The 15,435-nt window shown below is 53.8% G+C and overlaps 5 protein-coding genes across 5 annotated transcripts; 2 read left to right on the plus strand and 3 right to left on the minus strand.

The window, feature by feature from the left end:
- Positions 1–582: 582 nt before the first annotated feature.
- Positions 583–2,586, plus strand: PG994_011831 (uncharacterized protein; the record flags this gene model as incomplete). The annotated part of the gene is made up of 5 exons (XM_066863240.1): positions 583–846; positions 899–1,026; positions 1,121–1,939; positions 2,023–2,343; positions 2,427–2,586. 5 exons carry the CDS (start codon positions 583–585, stop codon positions 2,584–2,586), a joined length of 1,692 nt encoding a protein of 563 aa, XP_066712350.1.
- Positions 2,587–5,331: 2,745 nt separating this feature from the next.
- On the plus strand, positions 5,332–6,534 carry PG994_011832 (uncharacterized protein; the record flags this gene model as incomplete). Its single annotated transcript, XM_066863241.1, has 1 exon — positions 5,332–6,534. The coding sequence occupies one exon, from the start codon at positions 5,332–5,334 to the stop codon at positions 6,532–6,534; it is 1,203 nt and encodes a 400-aa protein (XP_066712351.1).
- A 1,315-nt stretch (positions 6,535–7,849) lies between these two features.
- Positions 7,850–10,167, minus strand: PG994_011833 (uncharacterized protein; the record flags this gene model as incomplete). Its single annotated transcript, XM_066863242.1, has 4 exons — positions 7,850–8,581; positions 8,638–8,919; positions 8,990–9,628; positions 9,694–10,167. The coding sequence occupies 4 exons, from the start codon at positions 10,165–10,167 to the stop codon at positions 7,850–7,852; spliced, it is 2,127 nt and encodes a 708-aa protein (XP_066712352.1).
- A 1,091-nt stretch (positions 10,168–11,258) lies between these two features.
- Positions 11,259–13,316, minus strand: PG994_011834 (uncharacterized protein; the record flags this gene model as incomplete). The annotated part of the gene is made up of 4 exons (XM_066863243.1): positions 11,259–12,568; positions 12,640–12,899; positions 12,960–13,158; positions 13,220–13,316. The coding sequence occupies 4 exons, from the start codon at positions 13,314–13,316 to the stop codon at positions 11,259–11,261; spliced, it is 1,866 nt and encodes a 621-aa protein (XP_066712353.1).
- Positions 13,317–14,174: 858 nt separating this feature from the next.
- Positions 14,175–14,976, minus strand: PG994_011835 (NADH:ubiquinone oxidoreductase 20.1kD subunit; the record flags this gene model as incomplete). Its single annotated transcript, XM_066863244.1, has 4 exons — positions 14,894–14,976; positions 14,661–14,837; positions 14,281–14,592; positions 14,175–14,225 (listed from the first exon to the last, which is right to left on the minus strand). The coding sequence occupies exons 1-4, from the start codon at positions 14,900–14,902 to the stop codon at positions 14,175–14,177; spliced, it is 549 nt and encodes a 182-aa protein (XP_066712354.1). The 5' UTR covers positions 14,903–14,976.
- Positions 14,977–15,435: the final 459 nt, after the last annotated feature.

Below are 15,435 nucleotides of genomic sequence, written 5' to 3' on the forward strand. Positions count from 1 at the left end.
GATATCTTTCTGAGGCGTTGTCAACTGCTTTGTGAGTTTTACGATCCACTCTCGACCTTCTCAACACGATAATCAGCATATCAATTGTTCGGCCACGCAAAGACGTAACACGGATTATATAGTGGGCTGAAAAAACGTGTATAGACAAGTTTCTCGCTTGCTAAAAATCCCATCGCTAACGTAGAAACTGGTAACACCATATAAACCCATAACCTCAAGCAAGCCCCTATCCTACTTTACTATATGCCTTTTCCTTAGGATTGCTTATTATAGTGGCTGTGAGCTAGCGAATTACTTAAATAAATATGGAGTGGCAATCTCATGTGACTAGATAAGGAAGGGAAGGGTGCTCGCTATAGAATACCAAGTGGCTGTAAGACGCGGCCCGCCCTTATGCATACTATACAAAAGACGATAAGAGCGGTTGCATACCCCACATCACGCGGTCGTATTCTGCAGCCAATAGTAGCCCGAGAGGGTAAATGCCGATCGTTGTATTACCCCAGCCATATGCATAGTTCGTGAGGAGAAATCCACCAGGGGGAATCTGGGGTAGTTAAGCCGGGGTAAGAGCATAGAAATATGTCCGATCCTAACACTGATGAGTTCTTGCGCCTTGAACTCATGTTTACTTTGGCATCATCCAAGACATTGGACTGGAAGCAAATTGCCAGGCTACATACAATGCTGTTTGACAAATTATTTGATTACCTGGGCAGTGGCTCGGCCATATCTCCGCCGAGAGTCGGCCATGACCTAGCTCATTACGCTGCTGCCGCCATTCTGCTGGCATTGCTTGGCCTTTTTGTGGACTATGGGCATATGCTATGGCTACGATCAAAGTTGGTGAGTTGCACAACCCCGGAACGGCTGTCTTGCACGCGCTGACCTGGGGAAGCCCCCGGGGCCACGGCCATGGCCCATCGTGGGCAACACCTTCATGCTGCCCGACACCAAGCCATGGTTCTGGTTTGAAGAGCTCTCGAAGAAGCACAACGCGCCACTGATTACGATATGGATCGGAAGGTAAGTGCCGAAGAAGCGGACACTCTCCCGCCCCCCCCCCGATCCTGGACCGACGACAGGGACTGGCTGACCTTTTGACGCATGATATCACTAGAAACCCCACCATTTGGGTGTGCGACGCCTGGGCCGCCTCGGACCTATTCGAGAAGAAGGCGGGCATCTACTCATCGCGCCCGCGCATGGTCGTCTTCGCCGAGCTGGGCGCGGGCCAGAGCAACTTCCTGAACATGTACACGACGACCCCCGCGCAGCGCGAGCGGTGGCGCGCGCATCGCAAGCTGATGCACCACGGCGTGGGCGTGCAGGCGGTGCGGCGGTACCGCGCCTTACAGAACGACGAGAGCCGGCTGGTAGCGCGCGCGCTGCTCGCGGACCCGGCGGGTTACGTCGCGCACTTCGAGCGCTACGCCACGAGCGTCGTGTCCATCATCGCCTTCGGCCGCCGCGTCGAGACCAGCGCCGACCCCATCATCACCGAGGTCATCGCCGCCATGCACGTCGCCGCCGACCTCAACGTGCCCGGCAAGTCCTTCCCCATGCTCATGGAGACCTTCCCGGTGCTCGCGCGCTTCCCCAACCCCGTCGCGCCCTGGAAGCACGGCCTGGGCCGGAAGCGCGGGCGGCACTTCTTCTACGCGCTCGCCGCCGAGGCGCGCGAGCAGGAGGGGCACGAGGACTCGTTCGTGAAGCACATCTTTGCCGAAAGCGAGAAGCAGAGCCTGGGCATCGAGGAGATTTCGTCGCTCACTGGCAACCTGTTCGGCGCCGGCTCGGACACGAGCAGCAGCACGCTCATCACCTTCATCCTCGCGTGCTGCGCCTTCCCCGACACGCTGGCCCCGGCGTGGGAGGAGCTGGACCGCGTCGTCGGAGCGTACCGGAGCCCGACGTGGGAGGACGAGGAGAACCTGCCGTACGTGAAGGCCTTTGTGAAAGAGGTCTTCCGCTGGCGCTCGGTGGCCATCATCGGGGGCCAGCCCCACGCGCCGACCGAAGACGACTACTACAAGGGTGGCTGATCCCCAAGGGCGCCTGGATCCAGGGCAACGTGTGGGCCATCCACCACAACGAGCGGGAGTTCCCCGAGCCTGACCGCTTCAACCCCAAGCGGTTCCTGGCCGACAGCCCCGACAGCCGCCCCTTTCCCGGCCAGCGAGGGTACATGACGTTCGGATGGGGCCGCAGAGCCTGCTCGGGACAAGTCCTGGCCGAGCAGGGGACCTGGATCACCATTGCGCGCATCCTCTGGGGCTTCAGGGTCCAGAAGGCGCGGCGCCCGGACGGGAGTGTGGTTGAGGTGGATATCAACGACTACACGTAAGTTGGATGGACGATCGAAATAACAACTCTCGCCGTGGCAGCTGACTACATACTGACAAACAATCTTATTCAAAACGTAGAAACGGGCTGAACTGGCGCCCACAGCCGTTTGAATGCAGCATCACGCCCCGCTCAGCAGAGATCGCCGAGACGATCCAACGTGAGGGCAGACAAGCCCTAGTGGACCTGGAGCAGTATAGGGGCGAAACGAAGTACCGCATGTCGACATTCTACAAGTGAAAAGACTGGAAACAAGGCCCTCGTAATACGGGCCAAGAATCTGTGTTGGGAATATGAGCACACGATACGAGATTCGGACCTGGAAGTTGAGCATGTTGGGCCTGTATCTCAAGAGCTCACCCCTCACGCGTATCGAATCTGATTTTACCAAAGGAAATTTCCAATAGGGATAATTCATACAACAGTTTACGTAAGTTTCATGAAGCCAAGCTGACCATTGTAATATCTTCCACGTGATAGGGGAACGGACACTGGTATATCCCGCGAATTCTCACCTCAGCCCCATTGTTCAATTTTGATATAGAAGGAACTAGTGAGCCTACCATGGCCTGACCTGAATCAGTTGACTGCTACTGATGTAGCTGGCCTGACTCTTCACCACCCGAGATGCTGCTAGAGAGCAATAGTTCGTGGCGTCTACTTAGCCCCTGACTTGGTATCTTCGTAGCCGGCCGCACTTCTGCCCGCCCAAGTGTCTATAAATATCATGCCCGGCAGAAAGTTCGGGTCCAATGTCTAGAATCAATACGACTTTGTTTTCTGTCCACCGAACTGGGGAAATCGTATAGAACCTGGGCAGATCCTGAGTCGTGTGTATAGAGAGAGGGCATCTGCAAACCAACGGCACGGAGAACATCTATCATCGGTACCTAAGAGGAGGTGCGATTCTGGGTTTATTGTCCAGGTTGTGCCGTTGACTAGCTTTCAGTATATAAGTATGTCTGTTGCTGAGGCAGAATTAATAATCGTCTTAGCCGATAGAAGCGTTGCTACTACTAGTTTGGGCCCCGGTCTATGGGAATTGGTGACCTTAGCTTTGTTCCTGGACGAAGCTTTCGGGGATCCCTACTAGACAGCCGGTGGAGCCGAAGATAACTGACAGTCTAAAGTTAGTAAGATGTAGCTAAGCGTTATCCGGGTGGGCCGAGCGAGGTATACGAGGTTTTCACTATCAAATAGCATCGTGAAGTGGCACATGATGTCAGTGACGAGAAACCAAACAGCCACGAGAGCCTTCTCTCGGCTATGGGAACCGAGTTTACGGGCCTTCTCCCCCATGCGAAGTGGCTGTGGTAGTCGTGATGGCCGATTGATGTCGGTTGCCACAGTATGCAAGTAGGGAATGTTAACCAAATCATAACATCGTCATGTTATGCATGACCAAGCGGAGTCTGCGAAGCGGGAGAAGAAACGACAGAAGCGAGTTCACCAGGAAAATATTCAAAGAAAACCAATGCCAGGTACGGAGTACCACGCAGCAGTAGTAGCTTGACCGGGCTACTGGCCGGTCCATGGAGTCTCGCATCGCAGCGCAGTCAGCAAAGCCCTCAGGCACCAGGGGTTGTTTATCTTTTAGCGAGGAGATGTACGCCGTCAGCCAATCAAGAAGCTTGACCCGAGGCAGATTGCACTCACACACACACACACACACACACTTGACACACATCTCTCCTGTGTTGTGCATGCATGGTCGGTAGATCCGCTGTATGAGATGCATCGAAATTCAGAAATCTCCCATGTGGCGCTGAAAGGGTCCTGAGGGGACTGAACGCACCCGCAATGTCGTGACAATTGCGGATCAAGAGCTACCAGAATGAATGCATTCACCTCTAGCTGTAAGCAAAGGCACATAGGGATCTTCATGGTCCCCATGAGGACCCCCAGGCGGTATCGAACGTCTGTAACCACACTGCACTCCACCTTCTCCTTCTTACGGGTTGCAACGGCAGCAGTCGTGGGCAATCTGACTACACAACCTGCCAAATCGAGGGCCCTCCTTCCGGCACGACGGCACAGCAACGTCGCAATCGACACAGGATGTTGTGGGTTAGGGATTTGGCAAATTGGGTATGTGTGTGTCGTGCGAGTTAAGCGATTAGTCCAACTGGTGGCCTTGCCTCTCACACCACGGAGGGATCTATGTACTGTAAATGTATTTTAAATAGAAGGTGGATCTGGGGTTGGATACGAGGCCAGGTGCGGTAGGGCCAACCAGCTTGACTGCTTCTGCGGTTCTTATCAACCGACTTTTTTTTTTTTCTTTCTTTTTTTTTTTTTCAATGGCGAAAGTGGTAAACAACCCGAGATCGACAAAAGCACCGTCTTTAAGGCGACTGGCCGGGGGTTCGCAAACGGCAGGACGGACCAACGGGCTTTGATGGGCATCGTGTTTACTGTCGGCCATGTGCCCGAATCTGCCCTTGAACACCGTTGGCTTAGCATGCACCGAAAAGGGTAGGAACCGGGGGGATTAGATAAACGGGTCTGGCTTGTCTTCACCAATTGTGGACGTGACAGAAATGAGCAGAGATCCACTCCCGTACAGCGACAGCGATGACCCCTGAAGCCCCCATACGGTTTTACGGTCTTGGCCTGTCAGTCAGACCGTGTTGCTGGCCGGCGTTACTGCTTGTGTCAACACTGCTGAATGAAAAAGGGCCGTGTTCCTCGGGTCGACCTCCTCGTGATCTTCTCTCTTACTCCAGCAGCAGTATCTTATTTCCGTTCTCGGTCGACTTAATACGAGTGTCGTTAGTTTTATATACTAAGTATCTAATACTTTGGTTTTCTCCATTCTCTCGACCCTCATCTTTTACGGTCCAACCACCAACAATCGCTTAATCCACCAACACGCCCGTTTGCTTCCATATATACCCAAGTTGGCCAGCCGTATCACACTCGCTTTTCCCACTCACAACCAATTTATTATACTCCTTACTTAATTTACCTACTACTACTTTAATAATGCCTTCCACCACATCTGTCCTGCGCGCCGCCGTCATGGCCGGTGTCGCCAGCGCCGCGAGCCTGCCCCTGGCCGCCCGCCAGCAGACCACCACCACCTGCGCCGAGACGCACATCTTCCTCGGCAAGGGCAACAACGAGCCCTACCCGGGCCGCCAGGGCAAGCTGGTGACGGCCATCTGCAACGGCCTGTCCTCGTGCGACTACGAGGACATCCAGATGCAGAACATGCTCGAGGACGAGTACTGCGGCGCCGTCCAGGAAGGGTCGACCAACGGCGTCAACCAGATCGTCGCCTACAACAAGCGCTGCCCCACCTCCAAGCTCGTCGTCAGCGGCTACTCCCAGGGCGCCCAGGTCGTCGGCGACATCTTCGGCGGCGGCGGCGGCACCTTCTTCAACGGCTGCGTCGAGCAGCCCACCCCCAACCTGGACATCAACAGCCCCGCCGGCAAGCAGATCGCCGCCATCCTGACCTTCGGCGACGTCCGCCACACGGCCTTCCAGCCCTACAACTACCTGGACGGTGCCGACAAGTGGGGCCTGTACCCGCGCGACAGCCAGCAGCTGGCCAACGCCGCCAACTACGCCTCGGTCTGGCGCGACTACTGCGCCGGCGACGAGCCCATCTGCGCCGGCGGCAACAACGTCGAGGACCACCTGAACTACTTCGACCTCTACACCAACGAGGCGGCCGAGTACGTGCAGGCCAAGATCCGGGACCACGAGGGCAGCAGCCCTAGCAGTAAGCCCAGCACCACCTCGACCTCGGCGCCCGCCACCTCCACCGTCCAGTCGGTCGTCACGACCGTGACGAGCGGTGCCGTGACCAAGATCGTCACCCCCACCTCGTCGGCCGAGAATGCCGTCACTTCCAGCGCCAGCGCCGCCAGCTCCAAGGGCACCGCTTACCCGGCCTCGTCGTACGTTGTCAACCCGACGACCGTGACCAAGCCCGCCGACTACCACACCAACTCGCACTACCACACCGCGCCCCTGCCCGAGGCCACCGCGCCCACCACCGACGCCGCGGCCCTGTCCTCCATCCCCGCCAACACGGCCACCGCCACCATTCCTGCTGTTGCTTCGGCTTCTGGGCCTGCAGTCTCCACCAACCCCACCCATGTTCCCGTGGGCGGTGCCAACGCCGCTGGCGCCAAGCTCGGCCTGGCCATTGCTGCTCTCGCTGTCGTGTTATTCTAGGCGATAGGGGGACAGAGATGGAGAGCGTTATGATTAAACGATGGGCTCGGTTCTGTTTTATGTGTATATAATTCCATCGCCTGTGTGTGACTAGAATCCCTAGTGTACCAGACGCAAACACCAGATTTTCTGAAACACTTCATTCACGCACCAGCACCTAGTTGGTGAGTGAGATAAATCAATGCACACATCTGAGCCTAACAGTATGCCTTTCCTGAAAGCGACTAGCCTGAATCACGCCGACCGCATCGAAAGAACGCGGAGATGGATGCTTGTGGTGAGCTGAATTGGCTGTTAGCAAGCGAGATTGACGTGCCTCTGCTATGGTAACATGCAACATAGTAGAAGCGCTAATTATCAGTGGTTTGAGTTGTAAGCAGTTAGCCAAGCAGTCAGGTGGTGATCAGCTCGTCCCCAATCTCGCCTGTTGCAGATTATAACGGCTATGGCTAGGTCGACTCTGCATTCTGAAATGGTTCGGCCAGGCGTGCCAGGGTCTAGGGACCAGGATCTGTTCGATTAATGCCCAATTGGAAGGCCAGAGGCCAGGCTCCAGCTGGCCCCCCTGTCTCTGCAATTGGAATATGGGGCTGATGTAACCTCCAGCTGAGCACGTACGCACTTGGCACGTGCAATCCATCCACAGCCGAAGAGAAGTCCTCTCAGTCGCATTTCCTCTTGTCGACCAACATGAGAACAAGGCGCCAGGGCACAGACAGTAGAGGTTACGGGTTGCGCGAAACCTCCAGAGAACCCTGAATTCGGCAGCAACCGGTTTCGGCCCCAGTGCCTCGTGCCCGGAATAGATGCGCGAGTCAGTCTCCCGAAGAACATTCTACAGTCCGTTTCCGTCATTGAGATATGGTTCCAATGGGTCAGGCTTCGAGCCCGAGAATACAGTACACACGCCCTTCTGAAAGTTTGTTAATTGACGGATACCGTTTCGGACTTTAGATGAAGTATGGGCAGGCCATTTTCCTAGAGGAAGTATATCGACGTCCCGTTCGAAATATAGAAATATTAGGGAAATACCACGTTAAAAATATGCCATAACTGGGTAACTTTTATACGTTTCTACACGATAGAGGTATTACAGACGCATGAAATACCTGTACAAGGGCTCTCACACAAGGATGCGAAATAGACAAACTTTCAGGGATCCTCCTTTACTGTATGGTAGGTAGGTTAGGAAGCGGGGCGGGTCATAATGGCTCGTATTATTCTTTTTAGGGGTTCAGACAGGGGCCAAGATAAGAAAGAGCACTGGAGCCTCCATTGATGGATTCGTGATTGATTTTCCAGAACCAGGACTGGCTCAGGTAAGTCCTCTTAAAGTATTGAAGAAGTCTTCCGAAAAGTCCATCGAGAACAAGTCCCCAAACATGTCCCCGAAAATACCCAAATCTCCTGGGCAGGGAAGAGCCTCGAGTTGTGAGTCCCCTCCCGCTGTATAAGCGGAGGAAGGCGTTGAGTCCGAGCCCGGTTCCAGCGGTCGCGTCGAGCTCGCCGCCGACAGAAGTGCAGGATCCACTGCTGCTGCTGCTGCTGAAGCGTTCAGTTGTGCTGAGCTGTCTTGGTCTCGCTTCTTCGGCTCCGTCTGCTGCATCTCCCTCATGTACCGGGCCTTGGCCATCATCCTCCGGATGGGCCGCCAGAGCGTGCCTCTCTGCGCACGCTCGTTGAGCTTCCAGATGTCGTAGGCCTTCTGCACGCACTCCCACGCACGATCGCAGTCGGCAGAAGGCGGGCGCGCACACAGTTCCGAAAGCACCAGGGCGACGGCGGACCATTGGATGTACGTGTGAGAATGCCAATGCCACGGAGACAGAAGCGGGTCCAAGAGCAGGCGGCCCGACAGCTCCAAGATTTCGATGGATGTGCGGAAGAGCTGGTCTCGGACCCTGGCGTCATACGACCCAGAAGTCTGTAGCTGACTACTGCTGTCCCCCTTTGTGGTGCGAGGGGCATGCATCATCAACCAGAGACGCTTGAGGATCAGATGTGGCGTCAAGGAAACGATCAGTTGGGAGGGAATAGAGAGATCGCACTGGCGCAGGTATTTGTCCTGAAGTCTCTCCTCGAGCTCCCTCAACATTGTCTCACGTTGCTCGAGCAACAGCACATCCTCTGCTGCATTCCCTTGGCATCGGATGCGGCGTCAGGTTTTCGAAACATCTTCCATACAGCCGCCATCACTTCGATTCGGATCAGGCAAAAGGTCATTTCCGTAACCCCGTTCCGCTCAGGAGGAAACTCCGGCGTATTTGGGTCAATATCACTGTCGTTGATATTCAAAGGTGGTTTCGTGTCGAACGCCAAGTCGTTCACAAATGGCTCGAAACCGTGATACTCGGATGACCGATTGTCTAACAGACAGATGTGCCACTGTGATATCCCACGTTAGCCATCTAATACTCCATAAGACTTGACGGCTGACTCATGGAGAATGGCTTACCCATAACCGGCGGCGCATTTCGGTCTCGAACGGTTTAAGCCCAAACCGTGTGCCATCACGTTGCAAGCCCATTGTCTGCGCAGTATGGTATATGAGAGAGGCCAGCGACCACGGCGTGCGAGAGTCATCCTCATTGCGTAACGCCAATACGAAGCATGTTGCTGCTTGGAGCAAAGTCATGCTCTGTGTATTGAGAAGGTTGGCCCGGGCCAGGGACTGTTCGACCGCGAACCGAAACTGTGCGAGCGCCTGTTCCCGTGGCATGTTCAAGACCTCCATGCACTTCTGAGGAGAAAGACTTATGACTGCCGTGTAGTAGACTGTGAAGAGGACAGCCTCGGTGTCCTTGCCGATGGAATCGAGAGAGGCCAGGGCGTCCCAATAGTCTCTTGATAGGGTAGGCAGATGGAAGATGCGAACCATGGGCGCCACGTTCTCCGTGAATACTCTGAATAGCGCCACGGCCTGGGCCAGCGAAGGGTGCAGCGAGTGTAGAGAATGTGCCACTGAGCGGTACCCGAAGATTGCCGCATTCGTCCCCAACGATGAAGATGCCAAGCTCGAGCCCCCTAACGTGGATGGACTCAAGACTTCATCACCAGAGCCCGGGTCTAGTAGCATTTCGCGGAGCTCTTCTACCTGTTGTATTGTTTGTTATCAGCAAGTCTCGTGGGTTTACAGACAATTGCGCTAGGAAGACACACCTCGTCGGCTAGGTTACCCCATAGAGCATTGTTATTGACGTAATAACTTGTCTGCTCTCGAACCATGAGCCGACTGGACCTTTCGTTGGCGGACTGATCCGTGCCCGACTGGCCTTGGCCTATGCCTGATGCCGCCGAGGTTCCGGGCTTACCAAGACCGTTACCTTCTCCGGCTACCTGGCCTCTCGAATGGGATCGACTGTCTAATTCCCGGATGACGGCCTCTAAACGCGATAGTCTGTCAGCCACGTAGCTTTCGGTCGCCTTCCGGGGCCGTTTGGGCGCTCTGCCCCGGCCCGAAGGATAGACGCAGTTGACATCGACTCTGGCACAATTTGAGCATGGCTGTTGACGATCACATTTGATCTTACGTGCTCGGCAGGACTGGCAACTGCGAAGGTTCCGGCCACCAGAGACATCTGCTGATATTGGTAGTGTATCACCACCGGTGATCGGTCCAGGCGCTGCCATCATCGAGAGAGTGATGTGACGGCGCGACTATGCGGTTATGCGAAGACAAGCCAGGCAGTGAGAACGAGTTGCACGTTTCCATACGGATGAGGGGCCAACAAATAGTTATACAACACTGTGTGTAGGGTAAAAGCAATGGGTATTGTGCACCAGAGGCGCGGCCATAGTAATAAACCCACAACGAGCTACGTCGTTCTGTCCAACCAGAATGATGTCAAGCAACGCCATTCGCGGACGCTTGCCGGATAAGCTTATGCGAGGTCGAGCTTACTACCTAAATGGCGACTGCACCCGACACAAAGAGGGACTCCACTCATATGGAGGACTGTTATACTGAGACAATTAGTACGAAAAGACCGAAATCTGCAAAAAGATATTGTATCAACTGAGAATCGACAGAGGGATACATATCTGGGGTTATGGAAAAAGGCAAAATGAAGGGTCTTGCCGGGGATCGAACCCGGGACCTCTCGCATGAAGCATCAGGGTGAACCCTAAGCGAGAATTATACCACTAAACCACAAGACCGAAACCCTTGAAACCAGACAGGCTGATTTGTTGTTGACGTTCAGTCGCTTAATGAGGGCTAAGTTAGCCAAACAAAATAATCGATACAGGCTTGAGTTTTTTTAATCGGGCTGAACGCGATGAGTCGTGCTTGAAGAAAGATTTTAATGGTTTGATTGACGCGAAGAACACACGCCACCTAAGATAGACAGAAAAAGGAGGACATGTTTTCGCCATTTGGAGCCTAACATACCACAACAAAGCCTCTCTATACAACCAAAAAAACACCAAGTGCACTTCGCCTCGATTTATGCATATGCAGAAGAAAGGGATAGTTCAACACTCAGACCATAGTCACCATGTTTTCATCTTCTGTAATGTTGCACAAGTGAGTGTAGCAATCGAAATAATCCTAGACCATGCGTACTTATATATGTACACCTCGTAACCTTCAACTAGTGGTTGTTAGTTTATGTCGGCAATGAGAAGCTCAGCCAGGTCTGTCAGTGAACGGCTAAGCGAGGAAATTGGAGCGTCTTGGGGGGCTTTCGAAGCCCTTTGGTATGAACCGTGAATCGCGAATGTGCTTAGTTTGCCATTGCATCTCCAAATCCAACTCTGGTTTGAGGTGTACTGCGAGGTTCGTCTTGGTCAGCATCGGATCCGGTTGGAGTCAAGTGTCTGGTCCGTTTGGTCCCCTTGCCGCTGCCTGGCAGGTCGACATCACCAATGTCGCCCATACTAGCGGGCGTGCTGACCTCCAGGTTTGCCTGGGCGAAACAACTGCTGCCGTTCAACTTCTTGGCGAGGTCTCCGGTCGAGCTGGAACGCTGGCTGAAGACCCCCGAGAAAGTACGTGAACTCGGCTGAGGCGAAACGCCAGAGCTTGCCTCGCGACTGCTGCCCTCCTTATTCTCAAATAACTGGCTCTGGCTAAAGTTGTCCGACGGACCTCCAAAAGCAGCTTGGGACACCTTACGCATGTCCAGGTGGTCAAGAAGACTTGGGTTGTTGTAATTTGGCCGATTAGTTCCCAGCCGGGTTTCTTTCCGAGATTTGATCTCGGCAGCTGGAACTGTCATCGTGGTACCAGCTTGGGTAGGAAGTGGACAAGGCTGATTCAACAATGAGTATGTTAAAGGCGTCGCCAGCTCCGGTGCGAAGCGAGATGTCTTGGTCACGTTGGCAAATAGATCGAGGCGAGGCGACTTCTTTGACACCTCTGTCATCATATCTCCGACAAGACTCGGCCCAGTCAGTGAATTTGGAGTATTGATTGTCGCTTTCGCATGGTGCAGGCCATTCTCAGGATCTCCATTAACGATGTTGATATTCGAGTTGTGAGCATGAGACCCTGTCTGCTGCATCTCTGCCACGTGTTGAGAACTACTACCTGGGTTGCTTATATAGTCAGGCATGCTGGTGTCTGAGCTCGTAAGCATTCGAGATTTCCTGAACGCTTTCTGTCCTGCTGCCTGTCGGGAACTCAGCTTAGATTGCTGAGTACTTGGAGATTGGCCCATCGAACCGAAGTTTGGGAACGTCCAATCGCCAAGGTACGACGTTGAATCCGAGTAGGGGTGGCAGAACGCATCCATAGAGCTGACGCTGCTGTTGAACACTCCCTTAGATCCACGTTGTAGCACAGACTGCGTGCGAGGCATATTCCCAAGGAAGCTGCTCGCCTGCGCAGCTGTCCATCCGGGCATGTAAGCTTCGTGGCTTGAGGACGTCGACTTGCAGACCCCATGTTCATTGCTACGGCGTGGGGAGTGTACATGGGCCTCCGAACCGTCCTTGTGAAGTTGTGTTGGGACGGGCATCGATTGGTTCTGAACAGGACTGCGGTACCACATGCTTTGGTTTGGCCAGGCTATTCCCGAAGATTCGAGGATGTCTAGTAGATCGAGATTGATTAGTGCAAAGTTCTTAATACCGCAATCACGACACGACCTCACCCTGACTTACCCATGGGGGCATGCTGAAAGGAGAATGTAACGAGATTCTTCACACGCTCAACTGGAACTGTAAGTGAGTCGCGTGGAAAACCCTCACTGATGACAATCTTGATGCGTCCGAGTTCGTCAGAAGGGTTCCAGTAGTCCTGTTGGAGGAGTTCTTCCCTGAAGCGAGGGAACTTGAGAGGCTCGAGCTCTCCATTCTTGGTGAATTCGAAGCTTCGACTCAGTATTTGGGGCCATGTTGCATCTTGAGAGAAAGAAGATGATCTAACCAAATACACACTGGTTAGTCAAGATTGCCCCGAGCACACAACCTTGATGGCTTACGCTATGAGCCGCCCGTCTATGGTCACACGAGCCTCCCATTTGACAAGATCCAGATGCTGGCTGTAGCCTTTTGTGTACGGGCTAATCTCAGGCTTTCGCCAGTTGTGAAGTGATATGAGGAATGGAGTACCGCCAGCGAGGCCAGGTACGAAGCAGGTTAGGGTGGGCAGGCCATACGACCCAGAGGTGAAGGCGAACTCTGAGATCACGACGTGTTAATATGGATTGTAAGGCATGCTCGACATCTTTCTCAACCTTACCTGGATCGTGAACAACATGGCATTGCGTCTTGAACTCCTTCAGAGGGATCTTGGAATCCTGAGGAAAGATAAGAAGATCCCAGTCCTCGTAACGCATTGTGATCACCGGGCCAAACTGCGTGTCGAGATACAGGGAGAAACAAGCAAAATAAGAAGCTGGATGATAGAACGAGGGTATGATGACCCAAAAAGCTTGACAGGGACGTTTCTCAAAGAGCCTGGATACTGCACATTGGGATATGGTAGAAGAAAGAACAGAGCAGTAGGGTGTATGGTTGAACGAAGCTCTCGGTCAAGTCCAAAGTCCTTCCCACAGGATATGCAATATGGTTGCTGATGGCAGTCACGGACTTTCTGGGCTCCGTCGCTTGCCAGTTGGGACTGCCTTTTCTAGAGCCCTTCTACATCATACATCCCTCTTTCAGCATGTATGTCGGTACAAACCACCTGCTTCAAGTATGCAAACCCCAGTGCATTTAGGTTCCAGTGGTGGTGCGATTTGTAGGCCAATATGGGAAGACCGACCCGCCAATCTTTATTACTGCCATCGAGGCCAATAAATCGGTACATACCTACGAATGGGCATGAATGGGTACCCGGAATATCACTCCGGCTTCGACAACAAGAACGATGCCAAGCGTGCATGATTAGTCCAGCCCCAAAGGCTCCTGCTTCATTGACCCATCCGATTTGATGTGAGCTAAACAAACATGTTCTCATATAGGACCATGACTCCGGCGAAGATCAATCGCGATGATTATGATTTTTCATGTTTTTCTTCACATAGGAAAGGGGCTGGCTCTAAAGTATACTACATGTAGATCACATGTGGCTCGGAGCCATACATTGCAACCCCAAGCAGAGCTCCATCTTCTAAGACGGTCCAGCAGCCTAATGTTGACGTTTTTCTGTCTAATTCCGCTGTGACTGCACCAAACTCGGCAATATGTACAATTTAGGCCTCCTCAGCAGCCTGGTAGGGCTCGGGGTCTCCAGGAGCTCTCGCCTATGTTCTTCAGTTAGCTTCAAGAATCTAATGATCAGTGCATTGTCGATCTTACCCTGACGGCGCCCTTGCCACCCAGCTCCCGCTCCAATCCGCCCTCATACTCCCGAGGATATGACTGCTTATCGGGATAGACTTGCCCAATCACCCAGCAAACACCCAAGAAGAAGGCAATGAAGGCACCAATCTGGGCAGCACCCTTCGCGGGCGAGACCCAAGTGTATTCGTACGTGCTGAACATGCCGAGCACATCATGGTCCTCGTGCACGGGTTCGCCAAAGTTTCGTCGCTCCTGCTTGTCCCACCAGTCGCCGTGCGGGTCGCGGAATTGCCTCTTGACCCGAGGAGGGTTAATGAAGCCGCCGTTCTGCCCACTCAAGTCAGTTTCCCGCCGACAAGCAACCAGACGGGTGCGCTGTGGGCTGCATCACTGACCATGTTCGGATCCTCAGCATCAGTCAGCTGCGGTGGGTCGGGGTATTTCTCCTCGATGATGGACTTGTTGTTCATCGAGTTGGGGAGAAAGCATCGTCGCTGGATAATGGGTAGTCGTCGGGAAGCCTGTGCTGCAGATCGCAGGGCCGGAGCCTGCGCAATTCGACGAGGGAGCATCTGCGAGACACAGGTTTAGTACGGGGAATCGGCTTCGAAACCCAATTGGAACGTACCGTGGCCATTTGCGAGCCTCAATGCCTGCCAAGTTGCGTTGCGGTTGTTTATGCTGTCCAACAGGTTGAGGTCATTCAATTGAGTGGTTCAAGCTTTGGTTCGATGTCGAGCTCACTTGTGGCCTCAGGCATCGACTTTTCCTCGGCCGGGCTCTGGAGTCTGGCTGTCTCAACCTTACCCCCGGCATTCTCGTGCAGGCCTTTTGTGGGCCACCCAGTTGGGCCCCCAACTTTGAATTCCCATAGGCCCAAGCTTCCACTCTCAATTCAGTTTTAGCCACTGGCCCGCCCAGGAAGGCCCAGAAGGCCCAGGTACTTGCTTGTACAGCGCCCGCCTTCTAGTGATGCAGTTAGCTCCAGCACCGCCCGAGAGTCCAAGACGTGTCTGGTAACTTTGCTGCCTTTTCTCTGCCCTTCTAATCCGCGCGACAAGGCAGCAAGCGCAAAATTTCCAGAGCAACGGGGTCACTCATCAAAACTTTTAGCTGGAGAGTAGCATTTTCAACACATTTTCCATCGTAACCACCGGCACGGTTCCCTGA

Source organism: Apiospora phragmitis (assembly GCF_038363925.1).
Source record: "Apiospora phragmitis strain CBS 135458 chromosome Unknown utg000010l:1.0-9815664.0:1.0-9183399.0, whole genome shotgun sequence".
NCBI lineage: Eukaryota > Fungi > Ascomycota > Sordariomycetes > Amphisphaeriales > Apiosporaceae > Apiospora > Apiospora phragmitis.